This window comes from Malaclemys terrapin, chromosome 3 (assembly GCF_027887155.1).
Source record: "Malaclemys terrapin pileata isolate rMalTer1 chromosome 3, rMalTer1.hap1, whole genome shotgun sequence".
Lineage (NCBI taxonomy): Eukaryota > Metazoa > Chordata > Testudines > Emydidae > Malaclemys > Malaclemys terrapin.
The window spans coordinates 73,620,742-73,635,220 of NC_071507.1; the positions used below are offsets into that span (position 1 = coordinate 73,620,742).

Genomic DNA, 14,479 nt, shown 5'->3' on the forward strand with positions numbered 1-14,479 from the left:
GGTGCATTGGGTCTGCCCAAGCCGTTAAGATTGGCCTAAACCTAACAAGAGCCCTTCCCAAGGTGCAGCAGTACCCTCTATCAAAACAGGCCAAGGAACAATCCAATCTGTTATTACCTCCTTAATTTAACAAGAAGTCATTATTCCTATGGTCAGTAAGTGTGACTCACCCCGTTTTATCATGCTGTTCATGCTGTTGTTCTTTCTTCCTCTCCTGTTGTCCCTAGCCCTGTTATTATTCTTTTTTATAATGCACCAGTGCTGAGGGGTTATTATCGCCTCAAGAAAAGATTGTATTAAGTCCAGATATAAAGAATTAAAGTTATTATTAAATAAGATGCATCTAGATGTAATGTGTGTATGTAAATAGGTGTATATAAATAAAGAAAAGGGGGTTAGTCATAAGGCCCACCCTCCTTGCTAAATTGGTAGTGAAACAATGCCTGTGTCCATGGAAAGAAATAATGCAGCAAAGAAAAAAAGGATCGGGCCCAAACAAGCAGGCAACCGCAGTTTGTGGAAGTTGAAAGAAAGAAAGTGAGAAGTTAACTCTGTAGTTACTGGAGGGAATCAAGCAGTAAAACTTGGTAGGAATGTCTGTAAGTAATCCAGGCAAGAGGTTATTATTTAAGTGAAATTATTCAACTATGAATAATTTAGTCGAATTTGCTGAAGAACACTCCTCTGTGTTCAATCTTATTTTATAAGTTTGAGATGAATTGGTATTGTTTAAAGTTGCAAAACTGAGAATACTTTTGCCAGACACAGGAAACTAGTGTTGTTTAAGGTATTTAGCATTTAATCCTTAAGGTGACTTAAATGCTTTACAAGATTTAAAATGTTTTAAATAAAGACCAAAGGTTGTGGCTGCAGCAGGGTAGTCAAAGCCAGGAGAATAAAAGATTTGAATTTGTTTTTGGGTAACAAAATAGCAGATAAAAGATCTGGTAAAGAGAGAGAAGGACAGTGCCCCTGGTTCTGTGTGGTCGAGCTGTCACTTTGGAAGCAAGGACATGAAAGGTTAACCCACTCCCTATATTGCACATGGGATCCTTCTGGCTACCTCAGATTTCTAGCCAGAGGGCTGGGAAGGGAGGAAAGCTATTGGACACCAGAGGTTGTACTGAGTGGACTCCTCAAAAGTGGGTGTGCTTGTCCTGGTTTGTTGCTCCATAGCTCTGTAATAAAGTAATTTTACTGGAAGGGTATATGTGGCATACATTGAATAATAAGACTAATGTACTGTATAATGGCAATGTGTATGTGTTCATTGTTGAGAAAAGATGTATGAGTGAAGAGTGGAAGTTTCCTTTGTAGGTTAAAAAAAAAAAAAGCCAAGAAGCGGAGAAGAAAAAAGAACAGAACGAATTAACTGGAAAAAAATAGCTAGCAAGCTCAGTCCAAAGATAAGACGCTGGCCCCATTCAAGGACACTGCTACAGCTAAGACTTGGCTGACAACCAAGAAAAGGGGGGGCTTGAATGTGCCCAAGCAGTTGTAAAAATATCTGCAAAACACTGCCAGGCATTAATGAAATGTGTTAGTTTTTTTCTCACAGGTAAAGAAGTGTTATCCAAAGACCCTAGCAGCCCTGCCATTTATTGAAACCAGGAGACTGAGTCTACGTAAAGTCCATCAACGAAAGACTGCTTTGGCTCCATGCTGGAAAGGCCCTTTCCAAGTCCTGTTAACCACCAACACTACTGTGAAGTGTCAAGGACTGCCTGCCTGGACCTATGCTTTTCACTGTAAAAAGACCCCTCCACCTCGGGAGGACTCTCTGACTGATAAGCCTATTTCTCCTTCTAGCTCTGCTGTGCCTTCTGGACAGCAGGGAAAAAGGACAAGGTGAAGTGCTAGTAACCTCTCCCCTGTATGATGCTGAACCACGACTGTTTCAGTAAAAGAGAAGAAGGAACACTCGCTCCATTGAAACCACCAAAGGCCAGGGATTCCTGACTACAAAAGACATTAAGAACTGACCCTGGTGAAGAAACAAAGAATTATACACTGGCAGGAAAAAACGTGTGGGACCCATGCTTGGGAATGTGGTATTGATTGGATTTGGGGGTTTATTCTACAGGCTGCACTCTGTGTTTTGGATAAATCCTTCAGTATGTATTGCCCTCCCTAATTGGATTTTAAATGACAAGTACCAAAGGCACCTTGTTGCCACTGCCCCTGCCATTTCCTCCATTACACTATTACCCCTGTAACACATCCAAATAAAGACAATGCCATATATTTGATAAAACCAATGGCCAAGGCCTTCACACTTTAGTGATTTATTTAAATATTGTTTAGAAAAAGAAATTATTTTTAAGGTTCAGGATATCCCATATAAGCAAACAATTAAATGGAAAACAAATAGATTAGTGGAGATAAAAGTATATGATATCACTATCAGTGAACCCCAAGAATCTGTAATTGCAATTGATGGGTTCTATAGCGAAGTAGATATGATGGCTGTTTCTGGAGGGGGACATGGCGTGTTCAAAAGTCCTGGATTTTCTGAATGACCAGCTAACGGCCATTCGGAGCAATCTTGAGCACCAGGCCTGGCCCACTGCCCTTACAGACACTTCAGGAGTATCATCCGATCTATGGCCATGGAGGTATACTTGGAAGGTTCTCCGGGTGAAGGTGTGGATATTCACAGTGCTCCTTCCAAACATACGGACCGGTTAGAGGGATGTGGGCTCGCACATACTGAATCCTGCCTGGTCCATGGGGAGGATGCATCTGGGATTAGGTTATTCACTGAGACATATGGGAAATAAAACCACCTGGTTTACCTAGCCGATTTATAGTCGGTGCCCCTGAAATAACACCCAATATTTGGATTGGATTAGGAGACCAATGGACACTCTGGCCATTGGAACCCCCACAGCTTCGATGTATACGTAAACTCAAGCCAGGGAAAGTTGTCACTGTCCATAACAATGTTTGTTGGTAAGGTAAGGGACTGGGAACCCTCCTGACAGGAGTCATGATCTTCCAAGCTAATAACAGCTGTGTATTTGTTAAGGTCCATATTGTACACAACGCCCATTTTAACCTCACTATGACTGCAGGCAGCCATGTTATTTATTGGCCTTTGGATAAAAAATTGTAATCAACTGTCAGGTATAAAATGCCCTTTAACTAGACAAACCTGGTACCAGACCGTTTCCAAAATCTGCTTTTATTGATACCCGAGGTCCAGAAAATTTCTGATTTATAGGGACAAATTCATATCCTTAAAAATGTGTATCAAATAGAAAAAAGGTGCCTTTCAGACAGCCTATCGACTGTCTTCCTTGTGCACTAGTCGAGACGTGCTGTGTGCAGTGACCAAAATTATACACGAACCACACCATGTTGTTGCTATAGGTGGATTGACTGTCGTATTGGGATTGCTTGTTTTGGGATTGTGTCTTTGCTATAACTGTTATAAGGGATATTGCTGTGTTCGTAATTTTTCTGCTAGGCCCACTGCAAGGGAACAAGTGACATTAATGATTGTTAATAAAATTTTTGATAAAAGTTGGGATGAGAAAAGGGAAAAAGAAAGAAAGAAAGAAAGAAAGAAAGAAAGAAATCAATGGGCTCATGAATATTAAAGTTTAGGCCAAAGGTGGCACTAGAGAAGTGCCAAAGGGGGGAATTGTGGAGGAAAAATAGTCTAAGGCCTAAACTTTGGTCAAGTGAACTGTATGTAGGGTCAGGTAAACTGTATGTGTGGCCTGGAGGAAGGAGAAAAGGGGAGGTGGGAAAGAGTAAAAGGAGAAGGGTAGACAGAAATCATAAAAGCAGAACTAACTGTAGACATTATAAAAGTAGAATTAACCTTTGTAACAGATTATGATTAATAGATGTCAGGTGACGGAGCAAGAAACCGCAAAGGGGCAGACTGTGAAAAACAGGAAAGCTTGCTAAGCTATATTCCCTTTTTTGGGAATGTATTCCAAATATGGCAATAATGTTGATAAGAAAGTATGTATTACTTAATTGTGGTTTTATGTTATATAAGCTATTTGAAAATCTGTAGTCGGGGGGATTGCCAGTTCACTGGTACCCCCCGTGCATGCATGAAAATAAAGAGGCCTCAGGCGATTCTGATTCAAACACAACACGTGGTCATTTTTCCACAACAGGTAGGAGTGAGGAGACACATTTGATTTATATAATATATTTGCAGTATTCATTGCAGTAGTCTCATCATTGTTATTCACAGCAGAATACAATATACAAAATACCTGTGACTCAATGAGCAGTTAAAAGGAAACAGCTTACAGGAGGCCAAGGCAGTCCATCAGGTTTCCTTTGACCCAATCCTCTAATTTGTCTAGGTCCTCTGTATCCTATCCCTACCCTCCAGCATATCTACCACTCCTCCCAGTTTAGTGTGCATAAACCAAACCAAAATTCCAACTAGATTCAAATTGCATTATCTTTGGGAACTTCACCCAGGTTAGAGAAAGTTTATAAAACCTGGATTGCTGTTATATACATAGTTCTATTTCCACTACCTCCATAGTTGCCCTTCTATCCCCTCACCCTAGTCCTCACTGAGGCGTATGGCTCAATCCCCCATAGTCAATGCCACCTAACGTATCTTTGTGGAAGGGGAGAGATAATTCATCTGTGACAGTCTGTACTCCTATGTTCACCCCTTTTTCAATATTATGATAAATGTTGTAAAAAGTATGCCTTGTGAGGTATCATTTGAAAACTAATAATTTGCTGAGCATTATTGTCCTGGTGAGATATGTGTGACAACAGTGTATGTGAAGTTATAAGATTGCACTGTATTATATTACTAAGACATGTTCCAAGTCTGGAAAGCAGTCATAAACCAGTTCCCCAGAGACAAAAGGCTAGCAAATGCCTCAATCAGATGTCAACAAAATCAAATGGACCATCACTTGGTTAAGTGGCCATTCTTTGGCAGGAAAAAGGATGTGACCAAAAAATCTACACAGATTTTCTGTCTCCTAAACTTCAGCTGGAGATGATTCTCAAAGAAGAGGAAGAACTATATGAAGGGAAAGCAGACACCCCAAATTATCTGTCTCTTTCTATTCATCAACAATACTTGAAGAACAAAGGATATAGCATTAGACTGGGGGAGGGATCCTTACTGAAAGAAATTGAGCCAGTAAGACTTTTGGGATATGAGGTGAGAGAGACTTTGCTTTGAATTCACTTAGCTTGTTTAGTTAGGTATTAGTTGTGTTTTCCTTTTATTTTCTTGTAACCAATTCTGGCTTTCATGCCTCATTACTTGTAGTCAGTTAAAATCTATATTTTGTAGTTAATAGACCTGTTTTATTGTTTTAGCTAAACCAGTGTTTGGACTGACATGTTTGGGAAACTCGATTTTGGATAACAGGATTTGTACATATCATTTTCTATTAATAAAATGATGGACTTTATAGGAGCTAGTATTGTCCCGGGGAGAGCACAGACATCCAAAGGTAAAGGGTAAAATGAGTCCCTTGGATCTTTGTGTAGACTGGCAGTCATAAGATGTCTCTGAGGAGGAAAGGCTGATGTTTCTTGAGCTTGTTGAAAATCCAATTACTTGTCTACAATTCAGCATCTACACTGAAAAAAAAAAAAAAAAGCCCAACCCTGCAACAATGAGTCTCAGAGCTTAGGTCTACAGACTCAGGCTCCTGCTATGGTGCTAAAAAGAGCTGTGCAGACATTTGGGATTGGGCTGGAGCTTGGGCTCTGAAGCCTAGAACCTGAGCTCCATCACAAGCTAGGATATCGACATGGGGACTTTTAGTGCCATAGCATCAGCGCCGCAAGCACAAGATCCAAATCCTGAGATTCACTGCTGAAAAGTTTTTTTTCCTTTTTTTTTTTCAATGAGATACATCCCAAGCGAACCTGAAGGGGTTGCTCGACTGCTAAGTCCTGTGAGAGGCCCATACAGAGGTCTGTCTACTGTCAGTCACATCCACATACAAATTCTCTATCTCATACTACACTTACTTTGGAGCAGGTTAATTAGTTTTTGTTTTAGTTAAAAAGACTATATCAGGAATTTTATTGTGATTTTCCATTTTTTGTCACTCAAATCTTTGAAAAGTTCTTTGAAACCTAGCACTATAAAAACACATTATCCTAGAATCACAGAAGTCAAAGAGGAAAAAGATAGAGCAGTTAATCTCTGACCCAATGAAGGATTGCTCCTACTAGTATATAGTCTAGCATATGTTCAAGACCTAGTTTTAAAAGGCACAAGCAACAAAGCTCAAACCACTTCTTTTGGGCAACTGTTCTACAGCCAACTACACCTCACTCTCTGGAAAAATGTCAATCTTCATAATTATATTCTAGCTATACACCACACAAGCTACCCCTTTCAACAAGCTGGGGTAGTTTTTAAGGAGCCATAGAGTAGGTCAAAAGGCACACACCCACCGTGGGACTACTCCAAGAGCAGGAAGCTCCTATGACAGGCACAGGCTCCACCAGAGCTACATCACCTCTGCTGCAACCATGGGCACAGGGGATGTTCCATGCTGGGCAGCAGATGGAGAGGAGATGGAATATTTAAGGACTGGGCTGCAGGAGAGATGGAAGGGGTGAGGCCAGTGCTGACCTACATCATAAAAAGTTTGGGTCCTCGCAAATCCCCACAGAGCCATGCCACATTTGGTTCCACAAGTCTCTAAACAGGGAGGTTTCAGAGTAACAGCCGTGTTAGTCTGTATCCGCAAAAAGAAGAACAGGAGTACTTGTGGCACCTTAGAGACTAACAAATTTATTAGAGCATAAGCTTTCGTGGACTACTGCCCACTTCTAGTCCACGAAAGCTTATGCTCTAATAAATTTGTTAGTCTCTAAGGTGCCACAAGTACTCCTGTTCTTCTTTAAACAGGGAGGGTGGCAAGACAATTTCCCCTCTGTCCCTGTATTGGCACCAGTGCCAATCACGACAGGGATGTATCTAGCCTTAAATAATTTTCCTCCCTCTTGTATTTACAATTATCAATATGATTTACTGTACTTAAATGAAGCATCTAGAAGTTATTTTTTAAAATATGAGTATTTCCCTTATTGTGGCGGTTACATCTGAAAATAGTTCAGTAATGTTTTCTTCTTGGACCCCGATTTCAGTCCAAAAGTAGATTGAGCAATGATCAGGAAACTTATTCCATTTCAAGACTCTAATGAAAATTACCATATATGTAGTAGAACTATTATAAAGTCTCATCTACAAGGCACTGTAATTGGCAGTTGCTGTTCCAAAGGCACTCTGAACTGAGCTAGTCTGAAGATTGTCTCTCTCTCTCTCTCTCTCTGACACACACACACACACACACACACACACACACACACACACTCTCACTCTGTGTCCTTACAAGACAAGATTCAGGGTTAAGGTTATTGGTGAGGCCTGAGTCCCATTGATGAGCAATGGGAGTCTACAATTGCATAGATCGAACACCATAAAGTCTACATTTTATTTTATTGGTAATAAAATAGTCCTGACATCTTTCTTCCATCACAAGGGTTTTGATTTTGGTTCGGAAAAGTTTAAAGATTTTCTCCTTTCTTCTGGATAACTAGCACTTGTTTATCCTCAGAAATATAGCTGCAGGTATTGTAAGTTCCAATGAAAACTAGCACTGAATCTACTAAAGGAGGATTCTGAATGTAACAGGATCAAGTTAAATGAGTGTGCTGTTTTGTAAGGAAGTATGAGTTAAGCATCCCAGAAGCTCTATTGGCCTGCACTGAAAGAACCGTTGCTACTTCAGCTCAGCAGCCAAGGAACTGATTTTGGAAATGGGAGACCTGGCTCCTCTCCCAGCATTGACTCTGTTCTATTATAAATTAATTGTGCATGTCCTGCAGTTTATTAGGACTGAGTATTTCAGTCTCTGGATCCAGACTACTGGCTCCTTTAAGGCCCAGAAAACAGGCTCAAAGCATGTGCAATAAAATAGATTATTTAAAAATGTCTTTATCATATAAATAGACAAACATGCATCTATAGAAACATGTTTCATTTTCTTCACTACACCCAGAAATGCACAGGCAGGAAAATGAAAGATTCATCCCAGCTTATTTAAAGCACCTAAATAAACCTCTTCCAAAATTAGATTACTGCAAGAATATGGAAAGTCATTTCTGAACTCTTTAAAAGTTTCCAATCAACTTTAGAAGCACTTTAAACATAATAAAATATCATGTTGTCACATAGATTTTTGGGGAGAGGGGATTTCAGATTTATTCTTTTAGTAAAGTAAATTTTAACATTCAAAATATTTTTCTTAAAGTGAACTGTTGAAAATTGTACTGAAACGATATAAACATAAGGAAAATTGTAAATGAAAACTGCAGTTACAAATCATTGTATATGTTTGTACTGCACCTACCGCAAAAGCTTATTGGCCTCTATGTGATACTGCAAAATATTAAATATACTTTAACAACAGTATAATATAGTGTGACTAGTGTACTGCTGGGCACAATTCTATCTGCTGCCATAGGCAAACTGTGGCTAGAGTTGGAGTTACTTTAGCCCACCTGAATGTGTTGCTGTTTTTGGTTCCACCTTTCTCTTCCTCACCATTGTGCTCTCATTTCTGTAGGTCTAGGTTTCAGAAAGTACCAGGTCATACATGTTTTTGGCACTGGGATGCACATGCCCATTGTGAGTGCTACCTGACTCTGACTCCTATATCAAAATGAGTCAATGTAGCAAAAGCATCATTTTTTTCAAAAGAGACTATGATACGGCATCCAAAGGGAAGTAGGTTATGAGAGGAGACATCGTCCTCCACCCCAAGCAACTACAGTGAATCATATGTTAAACAAATGGAGCCGCCCATACCATACAATATGTAAACAGTGACTTACTATGGCTCCTGGTTTTCTTTTCTTCATTCTTTCCCTTTTGTCTTACTCTTCCTTCCCCACATCTTGATGCATCTTCAGACTTTCAGTGACTTCGTTTTCCTTCACCCTTGTTTATTCACTAAACCGGACTCTGCTCAAAACACTCTCTACTTTCTCTTTTGGTCTGTTTCCCCTATTCTTGAATCACCTTAATTAATTTCTCTTCTTTTCAGACTCTCTGCCATCTCCTTTTTCTTCACCAATCTCCCTTTTTCTCTCTTTCTGCTACTCTGTCCTTCTTCCCACATATCCAGGTCTTCCCTCATCCTCTTCTTCCATCCCACTGTACCTCTTCTCTCTTATCTTATATCCTGCCTCCCTAATTTTCTTCTCACATCCCCTCTTTTGCTTCTAAGTCTTGCATAACATTTTAACTGCTCCTTAACTAAAGTAACACAGTCAACTTAAATTTATTAAGTTTAAGTACAGTGTATTTAGAATCTCTGCTTCATGAACAGTCTTTCTAGCTATATTTTTACCTTTTCTTTCTTGAATTTTACTCTGAAATGTTTACCTGGCATAAACAGACCATCTTGATGGGTGTTTTGAAGACATTTCTATAAACAGCTTGAGAACGTGCAGATGGTGCATAGTTTCCAAGCTGCAGCTGCTGCCACTTTCAGGGCTTGCCTAGAAAAGCAAAATAAGATGTCCCCGGGGAAATCATAGAGGACAAAAAGGCATTCAGGCTTGAAGGAACTCTCCCTGTGAGGTCAGAGATAGGAATACTGTAGCTAGTATGGAAAGTCCCATCCATCATGGGTTGGGGAGAGCAGAGGAGACTTAGTTGTCGAACCCTCTTCAAAAAAAATCTTAGCTCAGGTGGGTTGTATGGCCTCACCCCACCTCCTAAAATGCCACTGCAGTGTAAGGACACCCTTTCATTACTCTAAATTCAGTGTCACTCTACAAGGAAATATAGTACCTTTACTCCCATTCATTTATCTAATACACAGGTTAGAGTGGTTCCTCTCCTCAACTCTTCTTGCCCATGAAGGGAGTGAGTGCAGGAGATTTATGTGGCACCTGGGGAAATGCATGAGCTTGGTGATGTCACACCAGTACATGTGAGCAACAAGTACCAGGGTGTGTACACAAAACCCAGAGCAATCTGCACGTGAATCAACATATTAAAATAAGTTGCAAAATCAGAGAATTATAAATCGGCTTTGAAAACAAGCTTCTATGGCTTTTATTAGCAAAGGTAGTTGGGAAAATATTTTTCTTTTTTCCTCGATAGGGCAAAGGTCTGTATTTTGTTTCATTTGGACTTCTTTTTTTTTATCCCAAAAGGGAAGGACTCTTTTTTCTTTCTGAAAGATTGATTGGAGGATTAAATCAACAACTGCTAAGAGGAAGGGCATGGTCAACTGCTCTAACAACCAGAGGGAAAGTGAGGAAAAGTGATGATGCAAAGGTAAGTCAAACACCCACAGTCCTCCTCAGGCACTGGTGTACCTTTGTGTGGTGATATAGCTGACAGTCAAATAAATATAGGCAGGTACTGATTGTGAATCTATTCCATTTTCTGAAAACAGGGTTAGATTACACAGAGAAGTGATAGTCCACATTCAGGAAAGAAAGCATATGTCTTTACAAATATTTGCATAAGAGACTGCAAATGACAATTAAAAACTCCACACCCATCCCAAACAGGGCTAGGCCAACTTGACTAGAAAGGCTGGGAAATGTTTCTGAAAAAAAAATTACTCTGCCAATTCCTCAGTTGCTGAAATGTACAAGTTCTTCATTTCCTTTTACAACCCTTTCAGTCTCACTCAACTAATGCTTTGAAAGGACCAAAAAAAAAAAAAAAAAAAGATTTTTCACACCACTTTTCCTCTGCCCTCTTTGTGTCATGCCTTATAATGCACATAGCACATACACTAACCCTTGGCACTGTAAGATTCAGGTTCCCAATCCCGTCATATGCTCTCACACTTAGCAAACTCCTCAGAAAGAATACCACACACATACAATTTAAGAACCATTTTAAAGCTTTTTACAACCCTTCGGTCCTGAGGGTACATCTACATTTGAGCAGGGCAGTTTGATTCCCAGCTCGCGTAGACATACCAGCGTTATCTCTATTCGAGTTAGCGCACTGGGGTAGCATGGTCAGTGGCTCGGATTTGCTCCCCAAATACATACCCAAGGTTCCAGGCAGGTTTGTACTCAGGCAGCTAGCCTGAGTTGCTACCAGGAAGAACTACCGTGCGTACATCTATGCAAGATGTGCGGATGTACTGTTATACACAGGATAACTTCTCAACCTCCACTTTCGCTTACCCATCATTCACACATTAGAATCCTCTCATATTCCACTTCAATGCTGACAATATCCTTTCTAATAAAAAGCCCTATGCCCTGCAACTGACATAACCTACACAATTCTGCATAAAATGATGCATACTGCATCCTGAAGATACACATGAATCTTTTCCCTTTCCTCTCACATGAGAGGGTGCAAAATATATATTTCCGTGTATCACAATCACAGCTCTGTCATACACCTCAAAGTAATCCACACATCCTCATATCAAAAACATACCTTTATCACGCAGGCCCAACTACGGCCTTCACCATTCGGTGGCTGAGTAGTTAAGGGGCTCAATTACAATCCTGAAGGTTGTGGATTTGAGTCTCACACTGAAAGTTCACGCAACTGCAAAATAGATACCTGATTCACTGCATTAGGGCAGTCAAGGTGGTCTGCTATGATGCTGGCTGGATCACTCCCTCGTGCACCTATAAAACTGCCATGCCCTAGTTTTGTCAGTCTGATGGGCCATTGGCATAGGGGGACTTTGACACCTAACATGCTGACTGCACCTGGAGCAAAGGCAAATAATTCACTTAGCTACTGCCAGCTCCAGGAGAACAAAAAGAAGGTGGCATAGGCAACTTTTTTCTTTTCTTGCTGAAAGAGGAGAGCGTTACGGTGGAATGCACAACCTTAACTCTGCATTTCCTGATTTTCAGAAGTTTAAGTTTCACTCACTCAGCATTCTGCAAGGGGGCAACATATCACCAAGCAACATTAACTCAGCATTAATGTAGTTTTTTGCCAATGAATTAGTACAGCGATGACCCAGAGATCCTGCAGAGACCAAAAGAAAAATGGAAAGGAGTTGGGGAAAAATATGCAAAGATGCATTGAGATGATGGGCATGTCTAAACTTACCTCTGGAGCGATCGATCCAGCAGGGGTCTATTTATCGCATCTAGTGACGATGCGATAAATCGACCATTGAGCACTCTCCTGTCGACTCTGGTACTCCACCGGAGCGAGAACTGTAGGCGGAGTCGATGGGGGAGCATCAGCAGTCGACCTACCACAGTGAAGACACCGCGGTAAGTAGATCTAAGTTATTCATGTAGCTGAAGATGCATAAAAATTAGATTCCCCCCCACCCCAGTGTAGACCTGGCCAATATTTGGATCCAGGATTGGATTAGGCTCAGGTCAGCATTCAGAGTTTGTGGTTTATGCTGAAAGGGCAACAAGTCAGATTCACTGAAATCTCATAAGCTCTTCTGAGATTTCACTCACTTTGAGACAATCTCAGATCTTAGGCACAGCTTACCAAGAGTAGGAAAACAGAACAATTCAGGTTTGGATCCCCTGAACCAAAGCTGTTTGAATCTACACTGTCCTAAATTACAAAAATGGTTGGATTTACCAATCCAGTTTTCCCCCCATCAGTAGAGGGGGAAAAACAACAAATAAGATAAATTGAGGTGAGAAAACTGGGAAAGAAAAAAGAACAAAATAAGAGACACAGAAAAAGCTGAACTACAGAGTCCTTTGTGCCAACTGCTATTGGACCCCCAGTGAGGCACCACTGGAACCGGGGCATAGGATGCTGAGAAGCAAATTGGAGTATTGGATTGGAAAGAGAGGTGCCAATATCTTGTCATCTCCAAAGGGTTCTAATTCACTTGGATCACTGTTGGTCACAAAGCAAGTCTCTTTATTGAATGTATTATCAACAAACTACTTACTTTTACATTTATTGAATATAAAAACTAGCAAACAGACTAAATTTCAGTATGATTTATTTTTACTGCCCTTATCACATTTTGAATGTATTTAAAACAGTTTCTCCAAACAGTAAACACTTTCTTTCCTCTTCATGAGGCTCTAAAGCCTACCACCCTCCTAATTTAAATATATTTCAGTGTGGGCTCCTAAACTTCTGATTTATTTTAAAGTTGGTATTAGCAACTTTATCTTTGAAAATAATCTCTAATGCTCCAGTGCCTGCTTTTGGCTCCCCTTAAATCTTTGTATATTTCATTGTGTCATGTTAGTAAGAGACTATATTCTCTTCTCACAGATTTATGAAGCTAGAGTTCTTGCTCCTTTAACTTTTACTCCCGTTCTCTGAGGAAAAAGAACAAAAAATATTACTACAGGCAGCAGTGCCTGCATTTTTCGTGGAACACGATATCAACTGAGCCTTGCAGAAAAGAATGACTATAACTGACTTTTGAAGTTGGATCAACAAGAAAATACCACAGATACTGTATCATGGCAAAACATTAAAAGTAGACTGTGTAATACATTATTCTATGACACATCTTGCCCTACCATCCAGCTTTTACTTTATAGAAACATTAATTAAATATTTTTCATAGAATCATAGAATATCAGGGTTGGAAGGGACCTCAGGAGGTCATCTAGTCCAACCACCTGCTCAAAGCAGGACCAATCCCCAACTAAATCATCCCAGCCAGGGCTTTGTCAAGCTGGGCCTTAAAAACCTCCAAGGAAGGAGACTCCACCACCTCCCTAGGTAACTCATTCCAGTGATTCACCACTCTCCTAGTGAAATAGTGTTTCCTAATATCCAACCTAGACCTCCCCCACTGCAACTTGAGACCATTGCTCCTTGTTCTGTCATCTGCCACCACTGAGAACAGCGGAGCTCCATCCTCTTTGGAACCCCCCTTCAGGTAGTTGAAGGCTGCTATCAAATCCCCCCTCATTCTTCTCTTCTGGAGACTAAACAATCCCAGTTCCCTTAGCCTCTCCTCATAAGTCATGTGCTCCAGACCCCTAATAATTTTTGTTGCCCTCCGCTGGACTCTTTCCAATTTTTCCACATCCTTCTTGTAGTGTGGGGCCCAAAACTGGACACAGTACTCCAGATGAGGTCTCACCAATGTCGAATAAAGGGGAACGATCACATTCCTCGATCTGCTGGCAATGCCCCTACTTATACAGTCCAAAATGCCGTTAGCCTTCTTGGCAACAAGGGCACACTGTTAACTCATATCCAGCTTCTCGTCCACTGTAACCCCTAGGTCCTTTTCTGCAGAACTGCTTCCTAGCCATTCGGTCCCTAGTCTGTAACAGTGCATGGAATTCTTCCGTCCTAAGTGCAGGACTCTGCACTTGTCCTTGTTGAACCTCATCAGGTTTTTTTTGGCCCAATCCTCAAATTTGTCTAGGTCCCTCTGTATCCGATCCCTACCCTCTAATGTATCTACCACGCCTCCTAGTTTAGTGTCATCTGCAAACTTGCTGAGAGTGCAGTCCACACCATCCTCCAGATCATTAATAAAGATAT

The 14,479-nt window shown here is 40.7% G+C and overlaps 1 protein-coding gene across 5 annotated transcripts in view; it reads right to left on the reverse strand.

Annotated features, from left to right (window-relative positions):
- Positions 1-14,479, reverse strand: part of CHRM3 (cholinergic receptor muscarinic 3) — a 503,079-nt gene that overhangs the window by 241,700 nt on the left and 246,900 nt on the right. The window contains exon 1 of one of the 5 annotated variants that reach the window (XM_054021259.1): positions 12,089-12,230. The exons of 3 other annotated variants lie outside the window; for them this stretch is intronic. In XM_054021259.1, coding sequence (XP_053877234.1) covers positions 12,089-12,225 — 137 coding nt within the window. In that variant the 5' untranslated portion in view covers positions 12,226-12,230. Of the gene's footprint in view, positions 1-12,088; positions 12,231-14,479 lie in introns of those variants that run through there. One more of the 5 variants, XM_054021262.1, reaches the window with a different exon arrangement.